Genomic DNA, 22,569 nt, shown 5'->3' on the forward strand with positions numbered 1-22,569 from the left:
GTGGAATTAGTGGTGTACGTGGCTTTCGCCTTCCCGCAAGAGAAAACCTAATGCTTTTTGCAGCTTCACTTTCTATGAAACTCATCGGGGCAAGCAGCATGGCATTCACACTTCTGGTAATTACCAGATGAAATCAAAGCTAATCACAGCACCGTGAAGTCAAAGCTGCCGACTACGGTTGTCTTCTAAGGAGCAGCCTCCTCCACTGATAGAGAGGGTGAACAAAAGCAAACCGAACTGATGCTAGCAAGAGATAAAGACACCAGTGGGCTGCTTTAGGGGAGGGCAGAGGTACCAGGTACTGACTCATGGCATGCCAAAAGTATTGTCCTCTACTGGGCCCCAGGGAAAAGCCAGTGGCTATTTGCAGTACCCATACACAGCTCAGCCACTTCATTGCTGCAGGAACAGCCAAGGATTGCCCTGGCACCAGTGGGAAAACTGGTAAAGAAACACTTGCATTGCTTTGCTAACTCTGCAGCACCTGGCACATGGCTCTGTACCTCTGATCCCCATGCAGAAACAGCAGCGGGCGGCATGGCTCTGTGCCTGCGGTGCTCCCTGGGGGGACGAAGCCCGGCTGGCAGCCCTGCCTGTTGCCTGCTTTCTAGCATCAAAGGGCTCAGCCCGTCCTGCCCCTGCTGTTACCCAGCCGCTTACAACGTTTCCAAGCAAACACCTCTACCCTCTCTTCTTCCCTGCACACCTGTGGTGCTGTCCCACTCCCTGCTCCGAGTCCTCTTTTGTACCCACAAAAGCTTGGCACCAGCTGCTGCTGCGCCCGAGCGCTGGCTGAGCTGGCAGCCCGCCTCACCTGCCTGCACATCCATTTGTTGTCTCTGGGCTGGTTTTTGTTTTCTCTTTTAACCCAGAAGCTGTCTGAGGCAGGGATGCTTTCTTTCATCTACTCTTATGCAGCACCTAGCTCAGTGAGGAGTCCTGCTCTACTCCTAGGCTCTGACTTCAGAATAACACAATAATTGCCTGCTCCGATTGTGGGAGGGTAGGCGCAAATGAAAAAGAGGGGGCAAATGGCAGAGGCACATCAAACAGAGTATTCGTGACTTTGCAAGAGCATCAGCCCAGCAGTCAGACAGCAACGGCACTTTCACGAGGACAACCTCCACACCCTGTCTGGCCTCATACCAGACCTCCCCTCCTCTCCAGCAGCTCTGCGCTGTGCCCCCCTATACCTCCACACGCCCTCGGGCAGGGGACACTGCCACCCGCCCAGGCCAGAGATGCTGGAGAGGAACTGGCTTCTGAGGACAGCTGAGAGAGCAAGTGCGTGAATGAGCAATGCGGATGTGGCACGGTGAGCACATCCTGCAAGCACTCGGAGGGTGTCAAACATAGGAGGGGTATTATTTAGGGTGTAAAGGAGGTAAAGCACAGTGTGCATACACATAATGCATGGACATGCCTAAATGTACACATCATACACACACTTGTGCATATATAGCTGTATATTGCATGCTGCGAACACGCACTCATAATAGTCTACAGGAACTAGGCAACCTAGATGAAAAGAAGAGAAACTTGCTGAATGCTCTGGAAAAATCCCTAACCATACGTTCTCCTAGTGAATGACCTAGGGGAAGGGATGAAAAGCATCCCTATTCAACATTCAAAACTGATTGGAACCAGCACACTACAGCTCTTAACTTCTACCTCAGTAAAAGCTTAGGCTGGATAACCTGGAAGCTTGTCTTCTCCACTCTTTATCTTTGAGATGACATGAGAGGCTCCAACAAAAGCAAGCCATGCACCAAAAGGCCATTTTTTTTTGTGCCAGAAAAAGAAAAAAAAAAGAAAAGAAAAAAAAGATACCATAACTTATTATAATGCAACAGCATCCCTATTAAGTGAGAGCAGCAATGCCATAGCCTGGGACGGGCGGGGGTTTGGCATGCTCAGAGCAGCCAGGTGCAGGTCCCCATGGGGGTTTTTGGGGTGCATGGGGCGGGGAGAAACAGGGCTGGGAGTGGTGAGCTACCAATGTGTTTTTCTCCTCCTGACTTCATATTTAAAGGCAAAGGAAGTAAGCCCAGGAAAGGTGCCATGCTAGCTAGAGGAGCCCTTCTTAGCAACTTTTGCTAATTGGCTCCAACAGCTAAGCAGGCTGCCCACTACTTGCCCTGATCTCTAGGTATGCTCTGTTCCAAAGAAAGGAAACTCGGAAAAAGCAAAGAAACTTTTGTACCCTGTACCCTAAAACAATCTTTTTTTTTTTTTTTTTTTTTTTCCAAGAGAAACTTGAAAAAGTTTACTAAATACGGAAGGTCATGTATGTTTCTATTACTTCCAATAAATGACATGGGGAAATAAATTTCTTTGATTTTCTATCATACGAAAAATGGACCAAAGCAGTAAATAAGATCAAGTCATTAAGTCTGACGCAGCAGCAGGTGCTCGCAGGCCCCAGCTCCATTTCCTTATCACAGCCTGCTGTGCTGAGGGTGTCACAGGAAGGCCCAAAGCCCTGAGATTCACAGCCACTGAGGGAGTGGGACGTGCAGGCCACCCTGAAGCCCACTGCTGGTGGCTTGCCTTCATTCCCCTGAAGATCCCAGTTTCAAAGCTTGCTAGCACATGGTTATCAGCAAAGTTTGGAGCCTGAGCTGTGGAGGAAGATTTTGTGGGGGTTTCACACTTACAAGGTGAAGAAAAATCACAAGCACTCCCAGGACTGGGGCACAGGGGAGAGTTGAAAACATGCTTGCCCAAGGGGAGTGAGAGGGGACAAAAGGCAGCTGTCCAAAGGCAGCACTGGCCGTGGCACCTCCACAGCGGGACAACAGGGTGGGCATGGGCAGGGGATGGCCTCAGAGCAGGACGGGATGAGCTGTCCCCACCAAGAGTGGGGCTCTGGCACGGATCTGGCTCTGTGAAGGATCAGAGAGGAGGTGCGTGAGCTGGGGGGATCCCCGTGTATGGGCTGAGATGAGACGGGCTGCAGCAGGGATGGAAACAAAGAGACACAGGAGCATTTCTGCTGCAGCTGGAGAGAAGTAAAAGCATGGGCGGGGAGTAATAGTGGGGAGTGAGAGGTGACTGCAGACAGCATCGCCTGTCAGAGGGCTCTCCAACTTCCTCCGCACACTGCTGCGACTGACGTTAGCTCTTGCCGAAACCGTTTTTATCTTTTCATTTCATTTCACGCTTCTCACAAGCAAAGTTTCGACAGTGCCGGTACAGCAAGGCCATGTGCTGTACCCTTCGCCTTTCTTCCATTTGGTTTCTTGCTTGTAAATCCCCCGGGGCACTCTCCCATACATTCGTACAGCTCCCAGCACAGCAAGACTCAGCAGTGAAGCGCGGGAGCGAAAACAAAAAGGGTGAAGTCACAGGGAAAACTGTGAAATTCAAAAGTTAGTGGTTTGGGCTGTATTTGAAATTAATGTGCTGCCCACATTTTGTGGGCATATTATTATTTTTTTTTAAGAATTCATATTATTCATATTATTATTCTTTTTTAAGAACAATGTGCATTGATATTTTATTGAAGCAATTTTCCAAAGGACTTTTTTCCTAAAAATTAGGCAAAACCATCTTTTAGCAAATGAAAAAAAAAAAAGGGGGGGGGGGAGATTATGTGACTGATGCTGATAAGAGCACTGGTCTAGTGGTTTTAAACTAGCATGTCCTGAGATATTTTTGGGGAGAAAGAGCACTCTGATAATATTCATGAATTTTATGCAAAACTCCAGAAAAACACCGGTTCTGGTTAAAGAAAGAAAACTCCTTTTCTGCTAGCCTGAGCGCATTGGTCAGGGATAAAGAACTGAAATCAATTTATGTTAGCGCATGGCTGATCCTTAATCTGAGGCGTCCAAATCTGAGTACACTTAAGCCATGGAAAGCCCCACAGGGAACGCCCCAGCTCCCTGCAGACGGACAGGCACATGCCCAGCACCTTTGCAGCCCATGCAACCGTGAGCTTGCACCTTGAAAGCCTGACACATGCTGAGCTGTGCAGGCGCAAGCAGCACCACGTACACAGCCGTGCACAACATCGGGGCTCCCAGTGCTGCACACAGAAACCTCAGACATTTGCACACACTTCACCACCACAAAAAGGTTCCCACCAGAGCCAGCCACGGTGAGAAAGCCACATGTGGGCATTGCCAGGGTGTATGTCTGCACTGAGAGCCGCTGGCCCGCTGTGCCCCCTCGGATGGGGCAGCCCCTTGTGCTGTTCACAGCAAGGGGAAAAACAAGAGAGCAACTGAAAAAATGTTCCAGAACCAAACAGCAAGAAATGGCAGGGCCAAAAAGCGCGAAACAGGAAAGTGGCAGTGACACTCGTTTTTTTTTTTTTTCTGTCTTTTTTTTTTCTTCTCCCCGCTGCGGCCCCCCCAGCAGGGACGGAACTGCTGCAAGCGCGGCGCAGGCTGTTATCAGCCCCGCGCAGGGGCTGCGGTTTGCTCGCTCTCGCAACCCTCCTGCAACCGTCGCTTGTTTTTCGACAAACAGGATGCCTCCATTTCGGCTGACAGCTTCCCCGTAACTTGGGGGCGAGGGGCGGCCCCGCTCTGTCCCTGGGGAGAGAGGGCTCAGGTGCACCCTGGCAGGGCACGGGGGGACAGGGACAGACCTATCTCCTTCCTGCAGCCCCCCGACGATGAGCAAAACAAGAAGTGTGCGGTACAGGCTTGGCCATGATGGAGAGGAAAGGCTGAGCTTCCATCTTGCTCGCTTTTTTACTATTTCACCAAAAAATAAGTTATTAAGGAAATCCCTGTGAAATATTTAGGCACATCCAAGCTGCTCGCCTCCTCTCTGATCTGCACAGCAGCTGCCGATGTCCCATTGTGTGGTGGCCGTGGGGATGGGGACACCACAGGTTCTTTGCTGTGCTGTCCCCCCTCACAGATGGGACCAAAGGTATGGGGCAGGACCAGACGAATGGAGATGCTACCTCACATCACCTGAGCCTGTGGCAGAGCCAGGGCTCCTGGTACCACTTTTGGGCAGCTCCCATGGCCCATTTTCCCCAGCAATGTCAAAAACCCTGCAGCACGCTTTGCTGCTCAGGCTCCTCAGGAAGCACCTCCAGTTTTTCAAGGTTGCTTAGGCTATCCTATGCAGAAGCTCTGCAAGCAAGCAAGGTACCAGCAAGCCTGGGTTATTGCTCAGAAGTTAGATACAGGAAAAGCAAAACACTCTCTGCCCCTACTCTGATAATTGCCTGAGGGTGAGCCTCTCTGGCAGCAGAGGTGGAGCCCACACCAACGGCAGCACAGGGGCTCTCCAACCTGTAAGCTGTTCTGGCACTGCCCAGTGCTGGGGCAGATCAACACAAGAGAAAGCAGAAAAAAATACAGCTCTAGAATGAAACTTTCAGAAGAAAAAAAAAAAAGTTTTCCTTTTGAAACACTTTCTGAAAAAAAAAAAAAAAGAAAAAAAAAGAAAAGAAAAAGAAAAGAAACACTAAATTGCTGCATAATTTCTTTGCACATTTCCCCATCCCAGGACAGCAACCTCCAGCTTTCCTGGATGCCAGGAGATTCCTGGGGAGTCTCCAAGCAGTGATGTTTCCAGCTGGGCTGGTAGGGCTGAGCTGTACCCTGCTCCTGCTCTCCCTGCTCCTGCTCTCCCTGCCCGCGGCCGTTCCTGCTGCTCCACAGGAGCGGGAGGCACAGAGCATTGCTCACTGCCAAGGGGGTGCTAAGCCAGGCTGAAGAAAACCCAAGCACGCTGCTTTTCCTGGAGTTGAGATTCTAATGAGCTGAACAAATGTAGTGTCACAAACAGTTTGTCAGCTAATCTTACTTCTTTTCCTGTTCCCAAACTGCCCACAAACAGCTCATAACGTGTCCAAGTTTGCCTGCTGCTCAAAAGTAATTGGAAAACATTTTTCCTGGATTTTCTTCACGGTTTGCTATTTGAGCTAGAAGCCCCAGTTGTGGTTGGAGATGTACAATATCTGGGCCCTGAGAGAACAAATGCAATGCTAAGGTAACTTTCCGATGAAAGCATCGACTGGACCAAATTTAAAATTCCAAGTGAACAAGAGATCATTTTGTGTGCAGTCTGGCTCAGAACCATAAGTCAAAAAACCTGAGGTTCTGCTTCCACTTCTCTCCCCCAAATTTCTGATATGACCACTCTTCCCTGGTTCTTCATCCATGAAAATGAGGATCACGCTCTTCCCAGAGAGGTTTAAGCAGTTTCTGAAGATGGCTGCATTTTATTACTGTGTGTATCGCTGTAGCCCAGTGCGTGCCAAACTGAACTGCAAAGCCCTTTTATCAGCCTGCCTGTCTGTGGAGACAGAGCTTATGTGACAGCTTTCTTTTTTCACTGCTTCTGCTAGTGCTTCTAGTTTGTGGGCCAACTTCAACTAAATTTGATAGAGCAGAAGTGGCCTTAAGTTCCTACAGCTTCCATGAAACACGGCAGTAGCAGAAGGCTCTTGGTGCTCCCAGCTGAAGGGCACACCAGCATCCACCTAAGAGAGATTTTAGAGATTCCTCAAGAAGAGAAAAACCTTTGATCAGATTAAAGCCTTGTCAGATGTTAGAGAATGCAGCCACAAGACCCACGTCTGTAGGAAACCAGTCTTCACCAGTTCTGCCTAGGACACCATGTCTTGGCTTTTTAAATGCACCTAAATAAACTTTTCTTGAATTCAGAAAGTAGGCTTCTTCCATCTGAAATTTTACCATAAACCCAGCATTTCCATGGAGAAGATTTTCAGTGGTTTTGCACACTTTTAATTAAACAACCCCAAGCAGCTTTTTGAAACTTCCCAGTGATGCACTGCTTGACCTGGAAAGAACACCATAAATTCTCCGGAGAATTTCCCACTGCTCTTCCACAGCTACAAGAGCTTTTTACCACATTACACTGGTTGTGGGGAACGTTAACGTGAGAGCATTTGGGTTTAAGAGCGTTAAAATACGCAGCATAGTTACCCATGGTGTTTGAGGCAGATCTGCATCCATCCCTATCCTAAGGGCTTCCCCAGCAATCCAATAGTGACACAATAAGAACATTTATGATGTTACTGATCACATCATCAGCATCTGCTGTGGCTCGAGACAAGGCTTAGTATGCTCCAGTTCCAGCTGTCATCCGAGTAACAACACGAAAAAAGGGCCGTGTTAGCAGCCTGAAGTCAGATGGGGCTCAGGCATAGCGACACAACACGAACTCTCACAGTTCTGTTTTGCTTGTTTTGTTCTGTTTTTGTTGCAAGGGCTTTCTGTTTTGGTGGAGGACATAACTCGTGCTGCACTGATGTCCCTGGCAGAATGCAAGCCAGCATGATTAGAGTTTTTTATTTATTCTAAGGCACACTTAAACGTAATGCTGCAGTAAAATGAAGGAAAAAGAAGAAAGAAAAAAGAAATCCTGCAGGTATAATCTGTAGTACTTGAGCCAGCCTTTTAACTTAATATCCAAATCACTTTTTACCTACCACAGTATGGCTTGCATTAGAATCCTGACACAAGCTACCTACCAAGTTTCAAAATTATTAATATCTGTTAAGCATGAGAATGTAAGAGGCTAAGAGACTACTTCAGAAATCCTTCTCTTCCTATATTTTTTCTCTCTCTCATGCCCCAAACCCACCTTCTATCTTTGCACGATCCCTTTCTGACCTTCTGTATCAGCTGTAAAGGGCTGAGTCTGCAGACAGGATGATCAAAGGGGGCCTGTGCCAGGTGTGAGGCACAGAAGCTCGGCTGCTTTCGGCCACCTGTATCCACCTAATTCTTACCAAAGCAGGAAGCTACCAGTGAGGAAAAGGTCAGTGATTTAATAAGCAGGTAGGATGACTGCATGAACAACGGGGGACTTAGTTCAAACGCTGAGCTTCTTAAAAAAATGAACAAATGCCCGTGGATTGTTCTCGGAGCATGGACTGTGGGAGTGACCGATATTGCATTATTCTGACTGTGGCTGGCTAGCAAAGGCAGTGCTCAGCACCTGGCTCTCAGATGTCAGCAGCTGGGGCTGCCATCTCTGTCACCCACTGATCCCCCAAAATCTCATCACATCAGCTACAACCACTTGCAGTATGCCCTATTCACACCAGAGAACACAGTTCCCAGTGGAAGTAGCCCTAAATCCCAGAGGTTTGCTGAGTAAAAGCAGCTTTGCTGGTATAAGGGCTAAAGGAGGTGCGCTGCTTCTGCCACACAGTAAAATACTTCTTCCCATTCCTGCTCTGTTCCTGACTTTCTTGCCCTCCTTTCTGTGGTGGCTTCTGTTAAGAAGTGCTCAGCAGGGTTTTTATACTTATTTTTATTTATTCTTTCGTCCATACTCCTTGGAAATGAAGTATGTGATTCAACATATTTTCTCCTTCATCGTATGACAACTGTAGGCATTTTGGTCTCCAGCTTCCAAAAAGAAAGCTAGTAGCAGAGTTAGCAAAGTAAGTCATGCACTAGAAATGTTTGGGTTAATTTGTTCATGGCAAATGTTGCAAACAGCAGCATTTTATAAAAACCTCAATGACAAGGTAGTTTGTTTTCTCACCAAGTAAAAATAAGTGAGGGAAACTTTGCTACAGCTAATTATCTCCTAAAATAGGACAGCTAATGTTTTTATATAGGATATTTTCCTAAATCTGATTTCAATCCCTCTTTGAACAGCAGCTTCAGACAAGGGTTGCCTTAATGGTGCCTGCATTTCCCGCAGGAAAAAAAAAATAAAATCCAGCAAGGCCTTGCAAAAAGAGGGGCTGAGTCTTGAACACGCGAAGGACTCCAGGCAGAAGAGAACTTAGGGAAGAGCAAAAAGATTTTTCATTGAAAACAAACTGGAATCTGACAACCATTTCCTGATGAATCACATTTTGTATGTTTTTTTTGCAAGTAGCCCTGTGTCCACAAGTTGGACTTTCAGAGCAGGCTGCAGTTTTGGGCAGGAATGATCCCTCACTAGTTCAAGTCTTGTAATGGGAAAAAACCTACGAAGCTGTTCCGTGTGCTGCCCCATCAGAAGCTGCATGACTGCAGCGAGTTGTTGTTCCTGGGGACATGGGGGGATAGGAGGCACTGCTCATGAACAGAGGCTGAGAAGGATTTACTGAAGAAATTAGCACAGAACACTGAGAGATTGTCTGATGAGGAGATGATAATTCATAAACTGACGATGAAAACTGTTGAAAAACTGTTTACTGGGCTTCTTTGCTTTCCCCAGTAAAATGTGAACCTAGATCACCCTTCCTCGTATAGATGTCTGTCTAACGACATAACTCCAGCCCACAGGGGAGCTGTAAATCCTGCTTCATGTTGGCATGTGTCTGGCTAGAGCAAGATGCTCTCCCAAATGGGAAGGGACCTATTTAAGTATAAACTGTTCCTGCTGGCAAAGCTTATTCCTATGTGATATGGGCAATTAGCTCTTCAGGGCTACTGGAGCATTTCTGCTGCACAGTGTAAAACACATGCATTGAAAATATCAATAAAAAATAATGCCATTCTTTAAAAGTAGTAATTGAAATTATTTGGACTGTTTAGGAAACTATACTAAAAAAAAAAAAAAAAAGACCATTTTCTAGGTATTGAAATATCTAGTCGAAGAAAAATAAAAAACAATATTAAAAAAAAATCTTGAAAGGTTTATTTCAGCACTTTTGAGCTTAAGAGGTTTACCCTGTCACTTTTTCCTTTCACCTAGGAAAGCCATTCCTTGGTTTCCACAACAGTGCAACATACTGCAGTCAAAACAGCCTGTTTCATTTAGAAAAGCAAATGGCAAAACTGGGAGCGGGTGGCTGTAGGAGCATGCACAGCGCCTGTGGTCTGGAGGACGTGGGTCTGGCTCCTTGCAGGGCTACCAGCTTGTTGAAGGACCCCGTGTGACTGGACCTCCACAGCAGAGATGTGGTGGGCAAAGATGTACTGAATTTCTTTGCAAAGCAGAATAGAGAATGTGTAATACAGACGAGCAATTAAACTACCCTATACTGCAGCAACTGGTTCACTGACTCCAGTGCAAATGGGGTTAACAAAGTCGTAACTTGAGTGTATCTTCCAGCTATGAATTCTGTTACACCCAGCCTATGCAAAACCCCAAGCTCATTTACATATAGGTCCTGAAAAACAGTTTTACAGAAGTCTGATATTATCTAGTAACTGTATTGTAAAATAAATTGCACTTCCTACGAACTGGGTGCAGCATGCACTTTTCTATCAGCGCCCTGCTCAGGATAATGTGCAAAACCAGCACCTTCAGCAGCCCCTGTGGCAGCCTTGCCACATGGAGACTGACCAGGCAGGTGAGACCTCCTCCTCCTCACTACCTCCTACCTGGAAAGTGCTTTCAGGGTCACTTTCCCAAGCTGTGGTTGCGCTCATGCAAGTCCTGTCCTTCTCTGTCCTTCTACAAGAGACCAGGAGATGGCACATGATAAAGAGCACTTCTCTCAGAGGCTCTCCTCACCGCTCGGTGAGGGAGCACACCTCGCCCATCTCTCTTACACCCTTGATGTATGAGGTACCACCAGCCACCAGCCACCAGCCAGAAAAGAAAACCTCCCAGCCGACACAGAGCTCCTTCCACAACCATGTGTAATAGGCCACAAATAATTGTTCCACACCAATATTTCCAAGGTAAGAGAGGCAAAAGCTTTCATTCTCAGTTACGGTTCTGCTAACTGGAGTCACAAGAATTACACTTGCACCTTAAAGCTGCATTTCATTCAGCCCCTGTGTGAACACTGGCATGCAGAGTTAATTTCCAGACTCATTCACGACTTCGTCTTCATATGTGTCTTTGCTCTAAGAGACAGGCTCAGCCCCACTGCAGTCGGTGGCCGTTTAGTCGCAGCCTGGGTTGGGGCAGGACATTACCCCAAGCGCTGCTGGCTCTGGGGCATGCTTTCAGCTCCCGGCTGTGCCTACAGAGAAAAGGAGAAGCACGGCTGGAGGCATGTGGGTGTAAAGCAGTGCCGGCTTGAACCAGCCCCTCGTGTATAATAACAGTAGTGAAAACCGGAGGCATGCCTGCCGCCCCCGCTCGGCTCCGTGCACACCGGCATCTCCGAGGGCTTGGCTGGCGGTGACTTGCGCCCGCGCGATTGCGTCTGTCTGTGTTACCCATGCGAGACAGACGAATGCTTTCATCTCGCTGTGCCAGCTTGCCTTTCACTACCCTTTGATACCGCAGCGTGTATAAATAGAGACCCGAGCGCTGACAGGCAAGGAAGCTCGTCTGCCCACTGCAAAGGCTGAGGTGCCCTGCTCCAGCTGCTCGGCATCCTCACAGTGTGTGCGTTTGCCAAAAGTGGGGACCGTGCAGGATGCTTTAGCGATGTTCACTGAGCTCGGCATCCCTCGGTGCTTGTTCAAGGCTTCTGTGAATGCCCCAGGGCCTGTGAGGCATGTGTCTGGCCTGCATGGCGCAGGTGTATGCTATCAAGACAGCTCAAAAGGGTACTTATGGGAGCTGTAGGCAGAGCTGGGGATGTGCAGGGCATTTGTCACAAAGGAAACAGATGCTCGTCTGTGCTCCGCGCTCCTTTGCCCCCCAAAATCAAGCGTTCTCAAATGGTTATTTTTCTCTTCTAAAGACCAAAAAATGCACTTCAAGGGCTGGGTCAGTGCCTTCTGAGGTTGCTGGTTTGACAAGGATTGCAAGGCTTGCCCTCAGAAGAGATGAATGAAATGCCTATAACAAATCACTTTCAACCCGACAGGTTGCAAGTCCCCTCACGCCGCATTCATGGAGAGATTTGTACGAGAGGTCAGCCTTTCAACTCACAGCCAAAACCCTACCTAAGGGCAGCTCCCAAACACATCTCAAAATCATGGCTCCAACGTGAAACCAGAAAACAGAAAGTACAGTGCAAGAGCAAATACTCAGAAGGCAAAAGAAAAAGCCCCAAGCCCCTGACTTGGGCTGCTTTTGTGTTCACTGGAATCAGAAACTCAAAACAAAAAGCGCGGGCTGAAAAACCCAGACAGATCAAAGGCAGAGAAAATGTTCTCACAGATCTTTGTGAAGTGAAACTACCCAATTTCACAGAGTTTCACTTGCAAGCAGAAGTGGTGAGCCCTGCGGACAGCATTAAGGATGAATTGGAAACTCTACCAGGTAGCAACTACTGGCACTCTCTGCCGCTCTGCTTTCACAGCCAGATCTTCTGTCTGTGCCCTTTCTATTTTTCCTGTTTCAATTGTCTGGACACTTCAGGGAGGAGATAGCCATACTATTCATCTACTATTTGGGAAGCTGACTCAAGTTTATACGAATATGACCCGTTCTCGTAAGATGACAGAAGAGGTAATGAAGGTAATGTAATGTTTTCTTGTCCCTCTCTCAGACCAGTGACTCACCTACCCCGTGGCTGGTACCAGATGTCTTGGAGGCAGCCACAATTCATTTTGCAGATGACAGACCTGCTTACACGGGAAGCTTTCTTTCCAAGCTTTAGCAGAGACTGGTTTGTGCTCTGAAACACGGCAGTGAGAGACGGAGGGAACCTTAAAACCTTCCAAAGCTGCTTCTTTTCCTGGCTGGTGCATATCAAGAAACTGCTATCTGTATGCAGACTCAGCTGTTTTATGGACACCGGGTTTCAATAAATTTTGGATTTCAACAGAATTTCATGGCATCAAGCTCCTGATTGTAATTACCCTCTGTTTAAAACTATTTCTACTGTACTCTGCCTCATTGACTAAGCACAGAGAAAGGAGTAGGAGAGGGTGAGCTGACTGACAGAGTTGTTTTAGGAAAACCCAAACAAATAGAAAACACAAGTAAATAAATCAAAACTGAAAAAAAAAAAGGAAAACAAAAACAAAAACAAAACAGAGCAAAGGCATATTTGCACACTGCAATGTGTGGAAGCACAGAAAATCTGTCAGCATCAGCCTCTGTGGGGGCTGGAGGACTTCCCTGAGCTCTCCCATCGCATGGTGCCATATCCTTCCTACCTGTCAATAAAAGCATCCCATGCCTCTGACAGAGGTCTCGATAGCTACATGGGCAGTCTTCCTCCTCCACCGCGGCAGCCTTCAACGTACAAACCCTTGCCCCACGTGTGTAGGAGGAAGACAGGCTTCCCCTTCTTGTCGCAGAGCAACCTCAAAATATTCCTTGTGGAGGCACCGTAGCTGGCAGCTTCTGCAGAGCACCGGCCCACACGATCTTTTTCCTGCAAGTGGCATTTCACTTACTCTGCACCTCACCTCTGTGTTCCCCGGTCACACAAGAGGACCCAGCCCCAACACCCCTGCCCAGACCTCTGGGCAGCCACTTTGGAGACACCACTGTTGGGACCAGCAGGTCCCTGCTGCGTGTGGCCGGGTCACACAGTAGGGTGCGTGTCTCGTGTTGGTGGAAAAAGTTGTATTTTAGCAGGAAATGCTTTCACCGTTTCCTTAGGATTGTTCCTCTCAGCTTTTTAAAGCAAGTATGCCCATTTCTAAATCCAAGAAAAGCGATTTATTTGACTTTGTTTAGCTGTGGCCTCTCCCCTCTAGAATAACAGAATGATGCAAATATTCATCCTGCATTTAGAAGTAAAATTCTTCAGGAATTCATGAATTACTTCCATCAACTTGCCAATATCACTGGCCTTCACATGCACTTAAAGATAAGCAGACTGTTCTTTTGGGGTCATGCCTTAGCAGTCAAACTATGGTTATCTTCTAGCCATTAAAAAAATGCAGTTTATTTTCTATTCATATTGCATGCACTGGCAGCATAGGGCAGGGACTTTTATTTCCCATCAGAGAGCTACCTCAGAGCTGATGCTTGGCTCTCAGGCTTAAAACACGGTGCGAAGGGTAGAGCTGCCATGGAGCGCTCTCTTGTTAATGACCACGGGATAAAGGGCAAGCCAATCCTGGGTATCTGCAGACCAGCCCTAATCCTAAGCCCTCTCTGAGACTGTCATCACAGTACATCACTACACTGAGTGTGACTGGTTAAACACTCTGGCCTCGGAGAAAGTCTCTTGATCTTACCAAAGCAATATATTCATCTTTGTCAGATACTTCACCCCACCCCTTGCTTCACAGGAATTCCTGTGTTCAGGTCTCTCAACGTTTCTCAAGGCTTTTAAGTGAATCAAGTCTCAAACAGAGAGAAGGCTGTGTAAATCAGACATTGTGCAAGTTTTTTCTTCCAGTAAGCCAAGGTTTTTATGAGCTTTAGTTCAATTTCCTATTTGCAAGATGCAGTTAGCATTTTATAACGATGACACAAATTAACTCTTTGTAAGAGTTCAGGCAGCCTGCAAAAAATGCTGGACAAGTTTCCTCACTACACAGTGACAACACAGCCTATGCCATTGTGAACAGAGTGTTTTCTTTTACCAAGTGAGGGAATGAAAAGCCTTTCCAAATACACAGCAGTGCTGGGTACCATGCATCTCCCAGAGAAACACGTTTTTTTTCAGAGCTGCTCCTAGTGTGTGATTACTTCTATCGATGTCACACACGGTGGTGACCTGCAGGGAGAGGCTGTGCCAGCAGCAGGTGCTTTCTGCAGCACTTGATGCCCCAGCATGACCACACAAGGGCTGCTCCTGGAAATGCTCAGCACGGAGGTGAACGCTTGCCTTGATTTCAGCACGGGGTTGTGCACCCTGCTGAACAAACACGGGGTCACTGACAGGAGACAACTTGCCACCAACTTGCAATGAGAAACTGTACGCTTGGGCATAGCTGTCCACAGGACCAGGCACAGAAGCCCTTCATGAGCAGGAGGAGCTTCTTGCGATGTTTTTATTTAGCATTTGCAAAGGAGGAGACCCGCAGTGGCTGGGCACTAGCGGCACATTATAACTAAGAAGAAGGTATGTGCAGTGTGGTTTTCCATGTTGTAAAAGTCCTCTGTTGGAGTTTATTTCCATTTGATAAGAAACCAACAAAATGTTGCACCACAAGGTTTCATTGCCTTGATTAATTAACAAAAAAAATACAACAAAGGAAAAACCAGGAGCAACCTTCTTTGTATATTGAAATAATTAGACCTTGCAGCAAAAGGGAAAATGAGGAAAAAGTGTCCTCCTGGAAAATATTATGCTTCATGCTATTTAGAGCCCCATAAAAACCCTATGCTTTTATAAAAAGACTAGTTATGCTGTCTTCCTTTGCAGGCAAAATTATCAGGAAACCTTACAGGACAGCCTAACACCCCCTAAGAAAAATAAAGATGTTATGGGGTGGGGTAGTATCATGTAATTATCTAGGCCACTTTTAAAAACTACATATGCACTCTTTAACAGAAGGCTCTCCAGTGGGCCTTGTTTTGGTCCTCCAAGATACCACTGTCGTGACCCAGCCTGTACACATGAACGTGCATCCACCATTAAATAGGGGCAGCAAATTTGTTCTTGTCCTTCAAACCTTGCTAGCGGAACAGTTGAAACTACAGTCTTGCTGATACAATCCCATATTTGAGAAAGGGATGCACTGCAGCTACACACTTACAAAGGCTCTTATTTTGTGCTCCTGACATGCAGCCCGGGCCATAAACTGAAAGAGGCCATTAGGAAAATGAGGCCGTCATTAGAAGCCGAGCCGGTAAGCATTTGAATGCGTTCAGCAGGCGGAGCGCACCGCTGGAGGTTTCAGTACAATCCTCATTTCTTTACCTAGTGGCAGAAGCGAGGACCTGGTGTGGTGTGATAGAAAAAGGGCCATATCCTTTGTGGTGTACCACATTCAATTAATATGTCAGGCTTTCTACATCTGTCACTGCTCACAGGGGCTGGAACAATTGTTCTGCTTCCCCACTCCCCTCTTTTTTCCCAATTTTCACATAGTATCATGCTAAAAAAGAGTTATGGATTTCCTTCTCAGAGAACTGCACGGACTGATAAAGTGAAATCCACGGCAGAAAACAACTTGTTATTTTTCCCTTTAACTCATAATTTCAGTTAAGAGAGAAAATGCAATAAATTTTGGCGGGAAAAAAAATGAAGAGATGGTTTTGGACATTTCTAATGGCCAGTCTATGTAAACACTGTTGAGAAATATGGGTGAGAACAATCCACCCTGGGGATGATTATTTTTCTTGCTCCGAGGCCCAAGTGTTACTTTTCTTGTGCCCAGGGTTTTGAAACTGTTCGAAGTTCATTTCTGAGCAAAGACAGGAACAAGAAAGGAACAGCTGGAAAACCGTTGCGGGCTTCCACGTTTAAATGCAATAATGTTTCGCAACGATGTGGCGTTTGCTTTATAACCCAACCGAAGTGCTGTTGCCCAAACTCTCTTAGCGCTATGCAGTTGCAGTTTCATCTTGCTTGTGCTGGATACGTCCCAGGATGTGTACCTGGCTTGCCAGCATCGGATTCCTTAAGGTATCCAATGCAGTGGGGACCTAGCCCATGAAAGAGTACAAATTACTGGTACTACAACACCAGATAATATATACACAATATAAATACACAATATATACACAATATAAACAGTATTAAAGAGGATAATAACACCCATAAAGAAGCGCTGAGCAAAACCACTCGCTGGATTAAGCAGTCTTAATGAACCTCCACCTTGCCTGGACAAGAGAGGATCGGCCTTTGGTCCTCAAGCAGCCACTCCCCAGCCCTCTGGGCTCCTGCCTGCAGCATGGCTCCTGCTGTCCCCAGCCCGTCCCGCCGGCTGCTGGCTGTGCCCTGGCATGCTGCAAGCACTGCCCCGGGAAGGCTCACTGTTTGTTATTTTATCAGAAGGACAGAATTTCCTCAACGAGCCTTCCTGTGCTACAGATTAAACAACAAATAGTTGGGTGAGCTAAAAAAAAAAAAACAAAAAAACAAAAACAAAAACGCTGACAAAATGCAGGAAGATCCTTCTTTATTCTAGCAGTATTGCTTCCTTCGCTTGGTAGCGGTGCCAGGGAAACGTTAGTACCAGAGTCAGCCACCTCTTGCCAAACCTCTGGCATCTCCCCTGCGCCGGCTGGGAGATGCTGCGCGCCCGCCCGACTCGCGCAGCTCGCTGCGATTCAGCTCCCTGCTGGCGTCAGGAAAGACAGATGCAGAAAAACTTGCAATCTGGACGGGGTGGTGGTGGGGACAAAAAGAAGAAAGGAGAGCAAGGAGGGACGGCGGGCGGTTCGGCACCCTGCCTTCAGCAGTCACCGGTTGGCAGGAGCGGCGCGGGGCTCGCCGAGCGGCTGCCGGCTGTGACACAGCAGCTGGGACGAGCCTTCCGCATTCCTGGCTCGAGTATTAATATGAATAACGCATGACTCACACTGACACCACCAGCGAGGCCGGGAAACTGTAGTCTGCAGCTATAAAGAGCTACACAGTGCTGCCGTCTTGCAGCGTGCTGGCCAAGTCTGATGAGCGATCTGTGCCTGGCTGTGCGCGCTGTCATCCGGCCGGGCACGGCGCCGCAGAAGGGGCTCGGATGCTCAGAGGGTGTACGTGGAAGGGGAAAAGTTCAGCTGTATCATGAGCTATTTGGGAAGGTAGTTGCGAGGAAGCAGGCAAGTTTCTCGTGCCAGTCCCTGGCTTACTTGTATGAATAACCCATGACTAAAGCATCAGCTCCACAGGGGGTTGTGAGAATCTCTGAGGGAGCCTCTGAGCACACTTGGTCACTCTGAAACAGGACAAATTGCCGGGTGCTGCAGTCCAATTCCCTCCTCAGCCCTGCCAGGACTAATTCATTTCTCTAGGGGTGGCTTCCGCCAACAATTCGCAGTCATCCAAGACCCTCATGGCATCAACAGAAACTCTTGAGTTTACCCACGCTGCTTCTTCTCCTGAGCCATGTGAGTTGCAGCTAGGTTTAAGCAGGTTTCTGAGCTTCCCTGACTTCTCCCCCGGTAAGCGTGCCTTCACCCAGGCTGACAGCGCAGCATAAGTGAGACAGCATCACGCTCTGCTGGCTGCAGGCATGAGCCTGCTGCTCGCTTGCTGGGGTGCATCCTGTAATGGGTGTCGTATGCGGCTGGCTGTCATTTTTCATGGCAGTGGCTCAAAAAGTCATAATTCTGCCAAAAAGAATCAAAAGGGGCTTGTGCTACTGCTATTGTATCTGCAGTAACTCGTGTGAGCTACTCTAACACACTTTGATTTATGAAGAGAAAATTCACAAGCATGCAATGCCCCTTTGAACAGCTTAAATGAGCCCTTGTTATAATTTCTTTAACGGACTGACAAGTAATGAGGTGGTATTCCTACAAGCTCAGATATTAGTTTGAACAGGAACTCCTCAAAGAAGACCGAAGTGGGAAAAAGTATGTACTACAAGAATGTCCGCAAATACTCTCCAAACATGCATTTTCTTAAGAATGGGATAGTGAAAAGCATATTTAGAAAGTCTGAATGGCACTTACCTCTCAAGAAGTGCTGGTAAGAAGGAAGTGACTCAAATATGCTGTTTGAAGCCATTGTTTCCTCTTTAAAAGTCACTCTCTCTTTACAGTGAAGGAATATATGATTTCTTCTACCTTGGGAAGCGAGAAATGAAGAATGGTCATTGTTACCACCCTCTGCCCAGCCATCACTCTCTGCACTCCGCTGCCTCTGGAGCAACCCGAAGCGGATTATAAGGTTCTTTTGCTAAAAGAACTCTGAAATTGTTTCTTAAAAAGAAAAAAAAAAATAGCGGATCGGTTGTGGTTGATGATGCTTACCACTCTACGAAACTCTGTGGTTTGCAGTCAAAACGATTCGCCCTGCCTGCTGACCAATATCCCGGACCCGCTCTTGTGTGACTGCCTCTGTACCCAACTTGTGGTTCTGTGGTTGTTTATGAGGCCCAAAGAAGTGTTTCACACAACCAAAATTACAAATTTAACTGTTCCCCTTTCCATAACCTGCCTCCATTGGTCCCTCCGTGTCACGTGACCCGAGTGATGTCGACTTACTTTCTTTTTTTTTTTTTAACTTTCTGAAGTCATGCCCTACCCACTCCACCTGCCCTCCCCGGGGCTGCGCGAGGCAGCCATGGAGGTTGCTGAGGGAGGGAAAAGAGAAATGACTCACCGGCCCCGGTGCTGCAGGCGGGCTTGCTGAGCTAGTGCAATGCCGCTTGTTTTGTTGTTTGTGGTTTTTGGAACTACTGATTATTTTGATAGGGATTTCATTGCTGCTTATTCAATAGTAATTCAAACCCGGGTATTAGTCGACTGTTAGGGCAGGATGTGTAAGTCATCCTGTACAACGTTAGGAATCAGCGGTAGGGAAGACCACTGGCTGGGGAAAGTACACTGCAGAGAAGTGAGAGAAAGAAAGAGAAAGAAAGAGAGAAAGAAAGAAAAAGAGAGAGAGAAAAAAAGAGACAGAGAAAGAGAGACAGAGAGAGAAAAAGAGAAAGAAACAAAGAGAGAGAGAAAGAGAGGAAGAAAAAGGAAGAAAGAAAGAAAAAGGAAGAAAAAGGAAGAGAAAGAAAGGAAGGAAGAAACCAAAAGGAAAGAAAGAGACAAAGAAAGGAAGGAAGGAAGGAAGGAAGGAAGGAACCAAAAGGAAAGAGAGAGAGAGAGAGAGAGAAAGCAAGAGAGAAAGAGAGAAAGAAAAGAAAAGAAAGAAAGAAAGAAAGAAAGAAAGAAAGAAAGAAAGAAAGAAAGAAAGAAAGAAAGAAAGAAAAAAGAAAGAAAGAAAAGAAAGAAAGAGAAAGAAAAAGAGAAAGAAAAAGAAATAGAGAAAGAAAAAGAGAAAGAAAAAAAGAAAAGGAAAAAGGAAAAGGAAAAGGAAAAGAAAAAGGAAAAGGAAAAGGAAAAGGAAAAGGAAAAGAAAAAGAAAAAGAAAAAGAAAAAGAAAAAGAAAAAGAAAAAGAAAAAGAAAAAGAAAAAGAAAAAGAAAAAGAAAAAGAAAAAGAAAAAGAAAAAGAAAAAGAGAAAAAGAAAAAGAAAAAGAAAAAGAAAAAGAAAAAGAAAAAGAAAAAGAAAAAGAAAAAGAAAAAGAAAAAGAAAAAGAAAAAGAAAAAGAAAAAGAAAAAGAAAAAGAAAAAGAAAAAGAAAAAGAAAAAGAAAAAGAAAAAGAAAAAGAAAAAGAAAAAAAAAAAAAAAAAAAGAAAAAGAAAAAGAAAAAGAAAAAAAGAAGGAAAGAGAAAAGAAGAAAGGAGGAAAGAAGGAAAAAGAAAGAAAAAGAAACGCTTGGGAAAGAGAAAAAAAAAACAACAAAAAAAACCCAGCAACATTATTTTGAACCTGTATGATGGCATCTTCTGAGGGAGCACTTGAAGGACACTAGTCTCTGTGAGCCCACATGAGAGCTTTGTGAATTCTCCCATAAGGTTAAATCCAGTAGTCCCTGTTTAGCACAATGCGCCTTCCTGTCAGAAGGATCCCTACCCATGAGCAAAACTGAGTAAAATCCTCTGGATGCAGAACAACAGCTCTGAGGTGGCAGCGCATCTATTTCATCCTAAATTCTTCCCTTTACTTCTCCCTACCCAGAAAAATTAAACAAAAAAGGAAAAGGTCCTACACTTTATATCCAATTGGCAGCTCTGGCTCTGGCTGCAACAGCACAAAGGTGTGGGATGAAAATCACTTCCTACAGCACAGAGAAGTGACTGCTGTGCCACTTTCTGCCTCCTTTTCCTCTCCTCTGACCAGAGGGCAGCAAACCATTGGCATCTGGGCGCAAAGCCCAGGCCATTCAGCTTCAGCAGCCTGGTCAACCTTTGCCAGAAAAAGGTCTGCACCCAAAGCAAGGCTGACACAGAATGAGGCTTTCCCTGCCTGCTCCGAGTGACCACCATGGTGAAAAAAAGCAAGAAGCCTTTGCAATATTAGCAGAAATGCTGGTAGGTGGAGCACAAACACGCAATAACACCCACTGCCTCCCGCGAGGAGCAAAGCCCCTGGCACACAGGCACCGTCCGTGCAGATTGCACCCAGCACTGCCATAGGGCTCTGCGGTTGCACCTGCAGCCTGGAGCAGGAATACCTCGAAAAAAGCAGGCGCTTCATGTATTTTTTTCTGCTTATTGCAACTTTGGAAGTCAAATTCCTGACACTGCTTTACTGCCTACATTTCTAGTGCAACTGCAGCCTACGCCCTGGCTTCCTTCAGAGTTGTGGGGGGAGCTGTGGGTGCATGTGAGGAAGGTTTTCCTCAAAAAGAAAAATTTGCTGAAGCGGAGTCTTCTCACCATGCAAAAGGAGCAGTTCTGGACAGCAAGAACAGGAAGGCTGGGGCACTTTGCTGGCTCACAGTGAGCTCAGCTTAAACTCCTGCTTGAACTCCAACTAAGCCAGTGGCCCAACCATGTTTTTTTGTTTGTTTGTCTTTCTGACTGTGACCAATTTTTAGCAAGTCTGGGGGGATAAACTTCACTCCATTATGACATAAATACCTCAGCGAGCACCTACTGAAGGCAAAACCTTGTGCTGGCTGTGCCAGGCGCTCACCTGGGAGGGGGAGACATAAGCCCAAGTGCCCCAGTGCTCACGGGGAGCTCGGGGGGCTGTGCTGCCCAGCTGGGCTAGGCTGGGCCGTGCCTGCAGAGGGAGCCCAGCAGGGAAGAGGAGAGGTTTTAAAATGCATTTTATTTCTCCTCTTCTAGTATTAGAGGGGCAGGATTGCTGCCAGGGCCAGGGCTGACGTCCAGGCAGGCAGAGCATGTGCCGTGGCCATCCGCGTTGCTGTGGGCAGAGCGCGGCGTGTCAGCGCACCACGAATGCCAGCGATGCTAATGCCTTCACCCCCGTCATCTGCTGTGAAGGCCAGGACATAGCTATGCTATGTGAGAAGCAACAGTTGGGCTGGTTTTGTCATCTCATTGCTAGGGCAGATGATGCAAGGGAAAAGACTGAGTGTTTCGAAATGCAGCCTGCCACTCCGGTCTCTGTTCTGCTCTGCTCTGCCAGAAGTCAGCTGCAAACAGTACGCAGGAATATGCTTTATTAAGCTTTAACCACCTTGGATTTTCAAGGAACGGACTGTGCTATGCAAGTCTGTGCTACACCCAGGCGAGAGGATGGATGGCACTTCTCCCAGGCCACTGATACGCCTGCCAGAGAAGCCGTGAATCCCACCAGCATGAGCCACCGACGTGTTGCTGCTGATGCTGAATGCACCACGGTGCCATTTTCCGCTGGGTACACATCAGCTGTTCCTACAGCCCTACAATTAATCTGTGTCAAAATTTACCACTAGCGTAGCTGGCATTGCTCAGAGGAAAGGAATAAACTGGATCATTTCACAATCCATGCCCCAAGGAGTGCATCCAAAGGTTGCCATGTGAGCTGTGCCATCACTAATGCCAGTCTCATTTTTTTTTTTTTAAAAGATGTCCTGAAGTTACTGTAAACTGAGGCTGTTAGAAAACTCATGTCACTGGTACTTAGACATCCTTTGCTTTCTAATGAATAAGATGCAAGATAATGGTTAACCTTCAGGGAGTAATATCAGTCTTAGATCTAAAAGCTGACACATCGTGAAACAAATTTACAAGCCACCACAGGATGATGGAAAGATCAAATTGTGCCAGTAGTCAAATTTGCCAAACCAAATTTGTTTAATTTGGTGTAGGGGGTAGGAGACAGATTCAGGGACACTAAGAAATCTGTTTTCTACATTGCCACTGCAGAGCATGGCCCCTTGGCTCGGGTTGTTGGCTGGGCAATGACCTCCAGTAAACAGGCCCTGATGCTGGATATGTATGTATGCTAGAACCTGAATCTCAG

At 46.7% G+C, this 22,569-nt stretch overlaps 1 protein-coding gene across 4 annotated transcripts in view; it reads right to left on the reverse strand.

Annotated features, from left to right (window-relative positions):
• RUNX1 (RUNX family transcription factor 1) overlaps positions 1-22,569 on the reverse strand; it is a 174,336-nt gene that overhangs the window by 139,080 nt on the left and 12,687 nt on the right. For 2 of the 4 annotated variants that reach the window (XM_080562438.1, XM_080562437.1), the window contains exons 1-2: positions 18,568-19,138; positions 18,268-18,381 (exon numbers count right to left, since the gene is read on the reverse strand). In XM_080562438.1, the coding sequence (XP_080418564.1) occupies positions 18,268-18,322 (55 nt within the window). In that variant the 5' untranslated portion in view covers positions 18,323-18,381; positions 18,568-19,138. Of the gene's footprint in view, positions 1-18,267; positions 18,382-18,567; positions 19,139-22,569 lie in introns of those variants that run through there. The other 2 variants (XM_080562440.1, XM_080562436.1) reach the window with 1 other exon arrangement.

The sequence above is a fragment of the Anser brachyrhynchus genome (assembly GCF_964034855.1).
Source record: "Anser brachyrhynchus genome assembly, chromosome: 1".
In the NCBI taxonomy this organism is placed as follows: domain Eukaryota; kingdom Metazoa; phylum Chordata; class Aves; order Anseriformes; family Anatidae; genus Anser; species Anser brachyrhynchus.